The following is a 12,897-nucleotide window of genomic DNA, read 5'->3' as shown; positions in this document are numbered from 1 at the left end:
CCCCAGGGAGTTTCAGCTGTAATTTATAGCTCCACGTCTCCCGCCATTGTAATTTTGTTTTGCATTCGTTAGGATGTGAGTTTTTCAAAAGAAAAATCTCAAGGAATCACAGTTCTGACGACTAACGTTAACCACTGTGTCACTCACAGATATTGCTAAGGCTATAATTCTGAAAAGTAAATTAATCTCCCTTGTGTGGGAACCATCTGAATCACATTCAGGTTCCTCTCTAGGGTAGGCTGATCGACTCTGGAAAGAATCTTCTGCTTCTATGGCAACACGATGTGAAGGAAGGCTCTGCCCGCACCACCTTCCCTGGCTTTATTTTGTCCACCTTGTCCCTCCCTGGAATTTGGGAGGAAGAAAACTGGCTGGTGTTCTTGGGTTCATAGAAAGGCAGGTGCTTTTCGAAAGCTTCATGTGCTTTCCAACACACACATACACACACACACACACACACACACACTTTTTTCTAACATATTAGTTGACAGCTTGTTTTCTGTCAGCAATTTCATTATCTTTAATGTTGAGTGGAAGAGACTTTCCTCTTCACCCTGAAAATCTTTTCACAACAGCTTTAGTGATGCAGAATAGATTAGTGCTTTGTTTGGGTGAAAGAAAGCGTTTCTTTTGGGAAAATTTTAAATGGCTTTCCTAAATCAAGGATGAATAGAATAGAGGGTGATCCTAGGAACTTGGGGTAATGGTAATGACTGTGGTGATGACACCTGCCATGCCTTGAACACCTACTGTGTGTCAGGCGTGGGCAATGTCTCCCTTCGTCCCCTCTGTCATCATCAGACCCGATTTAGGACTGAGGCACCCGAGGCTCAGTGAGTTTGTGTAACTTGCCCAGGAGAAAACGACAGGGGTCAGAGTCTGTATGCAAGCCAGGTTTGTCTGATCCAAAGCCTGGGATTTAACCACTTTGTCCTGCCTCCCCTCCTGTGATGCCTGGGATGAAGTGATGTTGACTTGGTCCCAGGATGGCCTCCCCGGGGGCAGCAGGAAGCTCCAGAAGAGGATAAGAACAAACTCAGCGGAGAGGTAGCCAGGTTCTCTGTGTTTTATTGTGAAGGCGTTTGAGCCACAGTGTGTCAGGTCGGACCCCTCTTGCTGGTGTAACTGAACCCTCAGAAGAAGCTGGAGTTGGTCGACCTTCAGATCCAAGGTGACCCAGGACTGGCTCTCTACCGGTCCTTCACATGAGGTCAGCGTCGCTATGGTTACAGCCCAGGGTTATGATGTTGGCCAGAAGTGGCCCACACAATAGAAATATGGAGACAGGGTCACAGGGATACTCTGCCTCCTGTTGTCTCTTATCTGAAGGACTTCTGGGGTCTCTACTGGGGTCATCCATCCACTGATGGGAGGAAGTGGCCTGATCCCAATCTCTTGTGGTTCTGCAGCCTGCATCCCCTTGGCACTGCTCTCCCAGTGGTAGTGGATGGGGTAGACAGTCTTTGCAGCCTAGGGTAGCAGAATGTCAGTCTCCACCAGGCCATGACTGGTCACAATTTTAGACCCATGAGTTTCCTGTTGGGGAAGGGCCTTTATGTTCCTGGGTTTTGATTTGGTGTGACCTTTGAGAATGGGAAAAAAGTAACAGCAAAGGCTGTTTGTCTCTGCACTCTATGGCCAAGAAAACACGGGCTCTAGTGTCTGTGTTTGTGCGTTTGGGGTGGCGGTCCCTGCTCTTTCTGTATACCTTTGGACACCGATACCAAAGCACCCTCATTTTTTCTGTATCTGAAATATTCTCATGTTTAAAAATTGTCATTGTCACTGACCCCATCACAACCATTGAGGTTCATCTGTTCTCTTCTGTGGTTGGATTGAAAGACTGCTAAGGGGTGGGAGAAAAAACGGGGTCTGGAAGGTGCAAAAGGTATTTGTTGGGATCTCTGCAGGATTGGAAGGGCACTTTGAGAACTCTTCCTTGGGACCATGTTGCATATTTAATCACAACCAAGGCTACTATTAAAGCAGCACTTATCTATAGACTACATACATATACTTCTCCCATCTCTCCTACAGATGGACTGAAAATTGCCCATTTGAAGAATGACACCTAAAACATGGTGGAGGTCACATGTGGAACCTGATGTTTAAGGCAGGATTGCTTTGTCAGAGCCCCAGGGCAAACTAGTAAATGTTCAACTTAAAAAAAAAAAAAAAAAAGTAGCTAAATTTGTGTGCAGTCCAGCCCCTTCTGTGATCCCAAACTTGACCCCAGCTTGGGTTTGGTTGGGACTGGGTGTGGTGAGGCTTGGGGCTGGGAGTCATGTGTCTATTCCACGCATTACCAGATAATAAGTAGCCAGGTTTTTACATCCTGGCCGGCCAGCTGAACCCAATCTGCTGGGTCCAACCGGTGCCATTAAAATACACTGCTTTGGGAACTCTTCTTAATACTCTGTAATGACCTATATGGGAAAAGAATCTAAAAAAGAGTAGATATATGTATATGTGTAACTGATACCTTTGCCGTACAGCAGAAACTAACGCAACATTGTAAATCAACTATACTCTAATAAAAATTTTTAAAAATATCCTGCTTTGTAACATATTTTCCCTCTGGGTTTCTATGTCCAGGAACATCACAAAGAAGGGGAGAATTAGGGACAGATGGGCTGTGGGCTCTCCGAGAGGCTGGGGGGTCTCCACTGGGGCCAGTGAGAATGGGGCACAGCGGCCCACCTCTGGGGCACTCACGGGCTCCCTGAATCCTCTCTGTGGCTGAGTTATTAACGAGGGCAGGTGGCCACAGGGAGTGTGGCCGGGGCTCGGGAATCTGCTCAGCTTTTGTCTACAGAGGTCAGCCCTTTGACAGAGAAGGAGGAGAGTTCTGTCCTCTGGCAGCAGGGATGCCTGTGAACCAGCTTGCACCCCCAGAAGTCTCAGGATCAAGGATGGAGGCCCAGCCACAGAACTCTCTTTCTTCCAGTTTGACTGGCTGTCACTCAGAGCAGGCTGATGCAATGATGCTGCAGAGCAAGAAACACGCAAAGCAATTATCTTTTTAGTAGGTCACTGGCCTCCTTTGGGAGAAGAGACCAGAGGGAGGGCTGGGGAGGCAGGCAGCCCGGCCTTCCTCAGAGGCTGCGCGTGCAGTAGCTGCGTGGGTGATTAATAGCTGTGTCACTTTCCATGAATGTTGCTTTAAGCGGCCGTGTTCAAAACTGAGTGGGAACAAAATAAAACAACCCCAAAATAAATGTTTCCTCCAGCCTTTATGAGTTGCTGGAATCCAGAAATAGCTTCTCAGATCTATCATTTTAAATGGCATCGTTCACAGCCCTCTCGCACGGATACTGTGGCGCACATGCATCACTTTCTTTTTTTAAAGACCATGAAAAACTTGAGCTCAGTGACTTTGGGGTTGTTTTCCGGCCCTGAAATAAAAGTTATGTTTACAGAGAAAAATATAGCCTTTACATGGGTTTTTAAAGAAAAATAGTAACCCACTGGAGGAAAAGGACAGGAAGAATATTGTGTCCATATAGATCATAAACTGGAACAGTAAAAACGTCTGGCAGGCAGTAATTGCTGGCCGGCTGCAGGGATTGTGGTCCTGTGAGTTGTGTTCAGGGCAGTGTGCCAGGATGCTGGCAACCAGAGGACCGGCCTGGACCATCCCAGCCCTCTGTGAAGTCGACTGGGGCCTGAGTGTGTAAATAAGAGGGTGACCTCCTCCGGCCAAGTTCTCTCAGAGCACAAAGTCTTGAGGCCGCCTCTCTCTGCTGCCTCTGTTGGAACCAGGCTACCGGCTTGGGGATTGATGGTGGCAGTCTTAGGGATGACGCTGGCTGCATCTCTGGTCAGGAGGAAGGTCATTAGCCTTGAGTGTCGTATTGATGTTTTCCCCTGGAGAAGCCAGAGAGCACATGTGAAGGGTGAGAAGCCCATGGGAACCTCCTGGCTCAGTGCTTGGGGGACTGTCAGCGTCTCGGGCCAGAGAAAGGGAGGGAAAGAGTGTGGGTGCTGCCTGCCTTCTGCCCACTCATTTGTTCCTTTCTTGTCCTTAGAAAAAAACCCAACCCCAAACCAGCAGTGGGTGGGCTGTTGGGCATAAGGACAGGGTGGGTTTCTCATCTTAGTTGCTTAGTTGCTCCATCGCTGTCCTAACTGCCCACTGGCTCCCACTCAGTACTCCAGTGTCTGCCAGTTGGGCTTTTATCAGAACGTCTATGAACAAGCAAACATTCCAAAGAGACGGGGAGGGATGGGTGCTGGAGGAGTTGGGTGTGTTGCTGCTGGGAGATGGCAGGACACTCCATCTGTCACCTTGCTTTCAGTCTCTCCCCCCCACTCACACCTGGCCAGGCTGGGGCACCTGAAGACAGAACAGGCCTACCCTCAGTGACCTGTGAGTCTCGGCCCCAGGTGCTGTTTTAAAATCCTAGGTTGGGGCTTCCCTGGTGGCACAGTGGTTAAGAATCCACCTGCCAATGCAGGGGGCACGGGTTTGAGCCCTGGTCCGGGAAGATCCCACATGCCGCGGAGCAATGAAGCCCGTGCGCCACAACTACTGAGCCTGAGCTCCAGAGCCCGCGAGCCACAACTCCTGAAGCCCGCGCGCCTAGAGCCCATGCTCTGCAACAAGAGAAGCCACCGCAATGGGAAGCCCGCGCACTGCAACGGAGAGTAGCCCCCGCTCGCCACAACTAGAGAAAGCCTGCACGCAGCAACGAAGACCCAGTGCAGCCAAAAATAAATAAATAAAATAAATAAATTAAAAAAAAATAAAACCATAGGTTGTATTAATTGTTTAGGTATGGTGACAGGAGACGACACATCAGGAGCCCCCTGCCATTGAAAACATAGCTTGTTACTTGCAGTTCCCAAGAGGTGGAGGGATGCCGTGCCATGCAGGGCCACCTGGGGAGGCACCAGGGACAGTCAGGAGTCAGAGGGAGTGAGGACAAGAGCTTTTATTGTGGGAAGGCATGGGTGAGGCAGGATAAACAGGCTAAACAGGTTCAGGATGTTTTGGTTTAGGCTAGTTTGAATGATTTCAGCAGGTTTGGGGGCCCTGGGGGCTGTCCTAGTGGTCTGGCCAGGGGGAGATTAGGGCAGGGGAACAGTGGCCCAGAGTGAAAGAGCCCCTGAAGGAGGTGGTGGGGATGCAGGCTCTGGATTGGCTAGTTGGCAGTGAAAGATGTAATCCTTTGCTCTCTCAAGGAATTGGCGAGTCCTGGGAGGGGCAGTCCCTCCAGGGTCAGCAAGGGCCCAGATGGCAACGAATCAAAACATGTGGTTAATACAGGTGCACACAGCGCCAGCATGAAAGGGAAAAGTGCTCCCATGTGGGAGGAGTAACAGATGAAATGCTCGGGGCAGTCTGGAGAGAAGCAGCTGCCTGCTTTGATGGCTTTGGTTTGGTGTTTGAAGGGGTGAGTCCAGAGAGGGGAGGACGTCTCAATGGGAGGAGAGGGCTGAGCCACCAAAAATATGACGTGTGGTAGTTAGGGGTAAGGTTGGCTGCAGGCAGAGAGTCTGCCTGGACAGAGGCCCAGTATGGGAAGGCGTCTGCGGGGCTTAGCAGGAAACAGTTGGGACACTCAAGTAAGGCCAAAGCAGGTCTTGAATGCCAAGCTGAGGCATTTGGATTTTATTCTGTATGAGCTGCCAGGGCTGTTTTGCCCTTAGGAATTCTCCTAATGAATTCATAGACTCATGCAGAACGACTCCGCTTGGCTGTGTATCATAATCACAGAACTTAATTAACAAGTTAGGATGCTGATGTAAATTTATTCTGGATGAAAAATAGAAATCCACTGTGGCAGGGCTTGAAAATGCAGTGCCTCCCAGGCTTGCAGGTAATGTCGGCGAGTGGAGAGGGCTCTTGGGATCGTGGGGGCGGCCATGCCCCCAATGGAGGGGTTGACGGCCTCAGACCTCCAGGGAATCACATCACGGGAATGGGGTCCAGCATTGCCAGATCTTCTTTGTTTTCAAGAAAGGCTGGAAATGCAGATTCTTGTTGTGAAATCACTTGGTCGCTTGGCAATGCATTAGCTAAACTCCGTCCTCCCTATCAGCACAGTGAAAGGCACTGAGAGGCCAGCTACGTGGACCCTTGGTGGCCTCTTTCTGCTCTCCTGTCACCCCAATTGAATTGTGAGGGTCAAAGAGGAAATGGGGTGATTTCAAGGTGTTCCTCCATTGGGGAACTGAGGCACGGCAGGTCAGGGGTCAGATCTGGCATCCAAAGAACTTCCGTCAGGTCGGAGTGAGCCACTCTGCGGTGCTTCATTGGTATTTCCTCGTTGCCAAAACTCATTAATTCTATCATTCATTCAGTGAATATTGAGCGCCTGCTGAGTGCCGGCCAAGACCAACGCTACACACACAAAATCAGAAAATGTGATGGGATACTGTCTCAAAGTATATTCTCGTTGTAATTATTTTTCAGCAAAACAAAACCTAAAAGCCGCTGTGATCAGTCCCTTATTTTGCTGTTGCCACGTGGGTGATGCTTCCTGCAATGATGCTCTGGCACCAAAGGAGGAAATACTGGTGACCGACAGGGTGGGATGAGGGGGTGATGGGGAGGAGGGATGCACGAGGCTCTCCCTGCCCACGCCACCTGGGCTGCTTCCGTCCTGGGCTGTGAGCTTCAGGCTATGAGCTCTGTGGCCGGGCCTGAGCCTTCTTGACCCTGGGGGACGCCTGGCGCCTCGGGTGATGCTGGCACCGAGCAGGTCCGCAGATGTCCCCCAGGGGAGTGAATCGCACGTGGCGATGGCTGGTTTCGGTGGAGAAGAGTTTAACCACAACGACCATAGGAAAAGTTCCAGTAGAAACACACCATTTCAAAATGCAAGTTAAGAGAGTGGGCACAAATGGAGTTTGTAGAATGACCCGACATTACGGTGACACCGTTATTGGGTCTGTGACTGTTTTATTGGTTTCACGATGATCCAGCAAAAGCTGAGAGGTTTTCCTACGGACGGTCAGGCTCCTTTGGCACTGTGCCCTGTTGTGGTTGGGATGGACGGAGGGCATGGGCAAAGGCAGGGCGGGGTCATGTTCCTCAGACAACTATCTGTGGGGTGGTTAGACGGCGTCTGGGGAAGCTATGCTCGTAGAAAACGAGCCCGCGCTCACAGTGTGCCTGTGTGTGCTTGTTGTTAGGTCTGTCCTCACTGCCTCCCACCCACGTGAGATGGCCAGGTTGTAAATTCTAGATGCTTTATGAACTAAAAAGATCATGGTACCCTCCTTTTAATTACAAATAGGAAGAACATTAAAGCATGCAATTATGACCCAGAAAGTATCAAACATAAAAGTTTTAAAAATTTGCTGTTTCCCTCTCTCTCCTTGAGTGATTGATGGGTATCCTCATTTCATTGGCATCTGAAGCACAGGTTCGCCCTGCCGGTTGGATAACCTAGCACGGTGTGCACCTGTGTGCGTACGTCTGCGTACGTGTGCACGTGTGTGTGTGAAATGTTTCAGAAATTGACATTAAGGTCGGAGCTGTTCCCAGAAGGGAGGCTGCGAAGCCCAGGATCATAGAGCATCAGCCTGCATGGGGCAGGGGGGTGACCTAGACAGGCCGGGCTTGTGCTTTCTGCAGCCGCGGGATTCTGTAAGATTAACCCACGGGTGATGCCTGGGGACAATCCCACCCCACTTTACAAGCTGCTCTGAGGAGGACCTCTGTTCACCCCTACACAGCTGCATCAGAGCGAAAGGCGGTGCTGTCCACAGGGCACGGGGTTTAAGGAAGGATGTGGAGAACACCTTTTGCACGAGGAACTGCAGGGGAGGATTTAGGTGGGCTGAAAATAATGACCCGCCTGTGAATCTGACAGAAGCACCGGGGTTGGCGTGGCCTCCTTGTTGAGACTGTCCTTTTGAAATATGTTCTAGGGTATCATTCCCGTCCTATTAATTATGTCAGGAACTTAGTAAAGCTGAATAATTAATGATCGCAGGGCACTAGGAACTATAAAATGCCACGTAAATGTTAAGGAGTAAAAATTACTCTGTGTATTAAATAGATACACTGCTTTAAAAATATTCCATGGTGGGAAGGTTAATTTCCAGAGCAGCTGAAAAGCTTTTTGTTGGACTATCGTCAGAAACTTTTGCCATCTTAAGTACGTTTTAGGAGACTGAGGCATTCTGTATCTGAAGTATTTGAAAGGCAAATGGCTGTTTGGGATGACGTTGCCTATTGGATTTTGGTAAAGTTGTGTCTGCTTGATTCTCTCTAGCCGGAGGCAGTTTGGGCCCAAAGCCAAGGAAGAGGTCAAGATTATTGAGCACCAAACACAGACCCGGCGGCTGATGCCTCACCTGGCCACGGCCTTGGCCCTGATCTTCGCCAGCAGGTGAGATGCTTCTGGGGGTTTGCCCTCTTGAGGTGAGTCTGCAGCTCTGGCATTCATGGGAGGGAGACGAGAGAGGCAGGCAGGGGCTTCACTTTTTTTTCTTTTGTAAAAAATTTTTTATTTTTTAAAAATTTACTTTTAACTGTGAACACGAAAGAGTCTGTGGTTAAAATCCAGTGCTCAGGTTAAACTTGACATCTGAATCCTGGTAGTCCGTATATCCTGATGAGGGGGTCCACGAAGAATTTGGGGAGACCGAAACTGACGCTTCTCCAGAGTTTCTAAAAGAAACAGACTCAAACAGTTAACATTTCTCTACCTCTGAAAACGGTTCTAATTTACACTAATATTTTCAAAAATAGGTCAAGATGTATACATATGGTGGCGGGCTATTGAATAAAAGAGCAGTAATAATACTGTAAATTCACACAGAAGTTCACATTTTACAGCTGGCTCTTCTTATCTTTGTCTCATAAGCCTAGACATTGCCTGGGCAGTTGTGGGTCATTACCACATGGTAAAGATCAGAAATTAGAAGATTTCCTAAGACCACAGGGTCCAGGAGTGGATGGACTGGGAACGTAACTCCAGACTTTGGACCCTTATCTGTGTTCTTTCCTCCCTATGCAATCCTGCTTCTTGTGGGAACTACAAGAATTAATTTCTGAATAATTCAGAACTGGCGTGTGTGTGAAACTGACCGCACCAGTGGGTAAGCTGGTGCCACGGTTTATGAAAAGAATGTGATTGGAGAGATTCTGCCTATAATGTGCTGCTGGCTTGTGGGGCTGCTCGGTTACTGCTGGCCTGGCTGGGAGGAGCTTGGGTGGGCGCCCCTCTGCCCTTATGCACTCAACGCTGGGATACTGGCGTGTGTGCACAGTGAATCCTGCAGACTGAGCTTCGGTAGCAGCACTAAGATTGATCCAAGCCACCTGGAAGAAAATGTAGATCACTCACATCTAACATCTTCCTTAAAATATTCTTGAATGTCTTTTGAGGTTTAATCTGCATATTGTAAAATGCACAGATTTTATTGCTCAATGAGTTTTGACAAGCATATACACTGGTGTAATGAACACTTAAACCGAATATAAAACATTTCCATCACTCCACAAGGTTCCCTCGTGCCCCTCTGCAAGGTGCCCCACTCACCACCACAGCAGAGACAACCACCATTCTGATTTCTATCCCGATAGCTTTTTTTGCCTGTTCTTGACCTTCATAAAAATGGAATCATACAGTATGTCTTTGTGGGTGTGTCCAGCTTATTTCGTTCAATGGAATGTCTTGATGTTCCTCAATGTTGTTGAGAGTTTAATTTTTATTGCTGAGTAGTAACATTCAATGAATAAACCACATTTTTTTTTTATCCATTTCTGTCACTGATGAACATTCAGGTTGTTTCCAGGCTTTTAGCTACTATGAATGAGCCACAGTGAATATTCTAACACAAGTTTTTCATTTTTCTTAGGGTAAATGCTTAGAGAGGACTTGCATGTCTAACTTCATAAGAAACTACCTCTTTTTCAGAGAGGTAGTACCATTTTATGCTCTCTTGGGCAATATATGGGAGTTCCAATTGCTCTGCATCCTTGCCAGCCATTGTTATGATCAGGTTTTGTCTTGCTTTGTTTTAATTTTAGTTTATTTTGGTCTTTCTAATAGTTGCAATTTTATTACCCTAATAACTAATGATGTTGAGTATCTTTTCATGTGCTTATTTGCCATCTGTATATTTTCCTCATCCATTTTTTAAAAGTCATTTTTATTTATTTATTTATTGGCTGCATTGTGTCTTCATTGCTGTGCACAGGCTTTCTCTAGTTGTGGCGAGCAGGGGCTACTCTTCGTTGTGGTGCATGGGCTTCTCATTGCGGTGGCTTCTCTTGTTGTGGAGCACAGGCTCTAGGTGCGTGCACGGGCTTCAGTAGTTGTGGCGTGTGGGCTCAGTAGTTGTGGCTCGTGGGCTCTAGAGCACAGGCTCAGTAGTTGTGGCTCACGGGCTCTAGAGTGCAGGCTCAGTAGTTGTGGTGCATGGGCTTAGTTGCTCTGCGGCATGTGAGATCTTCCCAGACCAGGGCTCAAACCCGTGTCCCCTGCACTGGCAGGCAGATTTTTAACCACTGCACCACCAGGGAAGTCCCACACCCATTTTTAAATTGGGGTGTTTATTTTCTTATTGTTGAGTGTCAGGGTTCTTTTTATATTCTGGATAGATTCTTTGGCATCATATATGTGATTTGCAAATATTTTCTCCCAGTCTGTCACTTTTGCTTTTATTCTCTTAAAACTGTCTTGATCAGAGCAATAGTTTTTCATTTTGATTTGATTTGATAGCTTTAGATTTTGATTTGTCTTGAAATTGGGTAATGTGAGTTCTTTTTCAGAATTGTTTTGACTCTTCTCATTCCTTTTTGCCTTTACTTATATGTGTTAGAATCATCTTGTAAATATCTACAAGAAAGATGGCTGGCATTTTGCTTGGGATTGTGTTGAATCTATGGATCAAATTGGGGAGAATTGACTTCTTAACGTTGAGACTTCCAATTCATGAACACCGTGTATCTCTCCATTTTTAAAGGTCTTCTTAGATTTCTAGCCTCCAGTGTTTTGTAGTTTTCAACATACAGATTATGCACATATTTTTTTATATTTATACCTAAGCATTTTACTTTTCTTTGGTGAAATTGTTTATTTCTAGTATATGGGAATAGTATTTACTTTAGTATGTTGATCTACAATCTTGTGTGTAGATTTTAATACATATAGGATTCTTCAGATTACCTATTTCTTCTTGAATGGATTTTTATTTACTTCATCTAATTTGTCAAACTTATGGCAATAGTGTTGGTTGTGGTATTCCTTTATCATCCTTTTAATGTCTGTGGAATCAGTAGTGATTTCGTCTCTTTCATTCCTGATATTTTGTTCTCTCTCTCCCTCATCAATTTGTATAGGTTTATCAATTACATTGCTTTTTCAAAAAAACAGATTTGACACAATTGATTTTCTCTACTGTTTTTCAGCTTTTAATTTTCTTGATATCTCCTCCAGTGTTCGTTATTTCTTTCCTTCTACTTGCTTTGCTTTAATTTCTTCTCACTCTCTCTTTCTTAAGGTGAGAGGTTAGGTTACTGCTTTGAGACCTTTCTTCTGGCCTAATCATTTAGTACTAAAATTTCTCTCTAAGCATTACTCTAGCTGCATCCCTCTGCTTTTTTTTTTTTTTTTTTTAATCCCTCTGCTTTTGATACGTTGTATTTTCATTCAGTACAAAATAGTTTACAGTTCTCCTTGAGACTTCTGCTTTGACTGCTTTGGTTATTTAGAAGTACTGTCATGGTCCAATAACATATTATGAAGGATTCTGTTCTTTCAAATTTAAGGCCCAGAACACACACACACACACACACACACACACACACACACACACACACACACAGCTAACACATTCCACGTTGCAAAGAATATATATTCTGTTATAGTTGGGACGATAGTTCTATAAATGCCAATTAGGTTAAGTTGGTTGGTTGTGCTCTGCAGACTATACACATCCTTTCTGATTTTCTGCCTACTTGTTCCATCAATGGCTGAGAGAAAGGGGTTGGCATTTGCAACTATAATTATAAATTTGTCCATTTCTTCTTTCAGTTTTATTAGTTTTTGTCTCAAGGATTTTGACTTTTTTTAGCTGTATATACATGTAAGGATTATTATATTTTCTTGGACAATGATCCCTTTATCATTATATAATTTTTCTCTTAATCCCTGAAAATATTCCTTGTCCTGAAGTCTATTTTGTCATGTTAATATAGCTACTCCAGGTTCCTTTTGTTTAGTGTTTTCATGGTATGTCTTTTTCATACATTCATTTTTAACCTGGCTATATTTTTAAAGTGGGTTTCTTTGTAAAACAGAGGATAGTTTGGTCTTGATTTTTTTATCCAACTTGAAAATCTCTGACTTTTAGTGCGTGTGTTTAGACCAATTGTATTTAAAGTGATTGTTGATATGTTTGGATTAAAATCCACATTGATAGCTGATTTTTATTTTTTCCATCTGTTTTTTTGTTCCTTTTTCCTTTTTTTCTGCCTGCTCTTAGATTAAATGAATATTGTTTATTATTCCATTTTATCTCTTTGATTGACATTATTTATACTACTTTTGGAAATATTTTCCTTGTTGACCCAGCGTTTACAGTATACATCTTTACTGAATTAGAGTCTGTGTTGAACTGTTATACTGCTTCCCCTGTCGTGTATGGACCTAAAACAGTATATTCCAAATTCCTCCCTTCCATCCCTTTTTCTGCTATTGTTGTCACATAATTTACTTTTAAATATGCTGCAAATACACAATATATTGCTACTGTTTTTCTTTTACATACTTATGTTTTAGAGCAATTAAAAATAAATAAAATTGAATTTTATTTTACCTTTATTCAGTTGCTAACACTGTTAATTTACTTGTATAGATCCAAATTTCTAATTGATACCATATTTGTTCTGCCTGAAGAACTTCTAACATTTCTTGTAGCATAGGTCTGCTA

The 12,897-nt window shown here is 45.2% G+C and overlaps 1 protein-coding gene across 1 annotated transcript in view; it reads left to right on the top strand.

Moving 5' to 3' along the window:
* ACOXL (acyl-CoA oxidase like) overlaps positions 1-12,897 on the top strand; it is a 369,695-nt gene that overhangs the window by 168,374 nt on the left and 188,424 nt on the right. Inside the window, 1 exon segment of the mRNA XM_068564616.1 lies at positions 8,229-8,345. Coding sequence (XP_068420717.1) covers positions 8,229-8,345 — 117 coding nt within the window.

Source organism: Eschrichtius robustus, chromosome 15 (assembly GCF_028021215.1).
Source record: "Eschrichtius robustus isolate mEscRob2 chromosome 15, mEscRob2.pri, whole genome shotgun sequence".
NCBI classification, from domain to species: domain Eukaryota; kingdom Metazoa; phylum Chordata; class Mammalia; order Artiodactyla; family Eschrichtiidae; genus Eschrichtius; species Eschrichtius robustus.
Note: the sequence above shows the minus strand (reverse complement) of the source record. Positions and strands in the feature narration are given on the sequence as shown.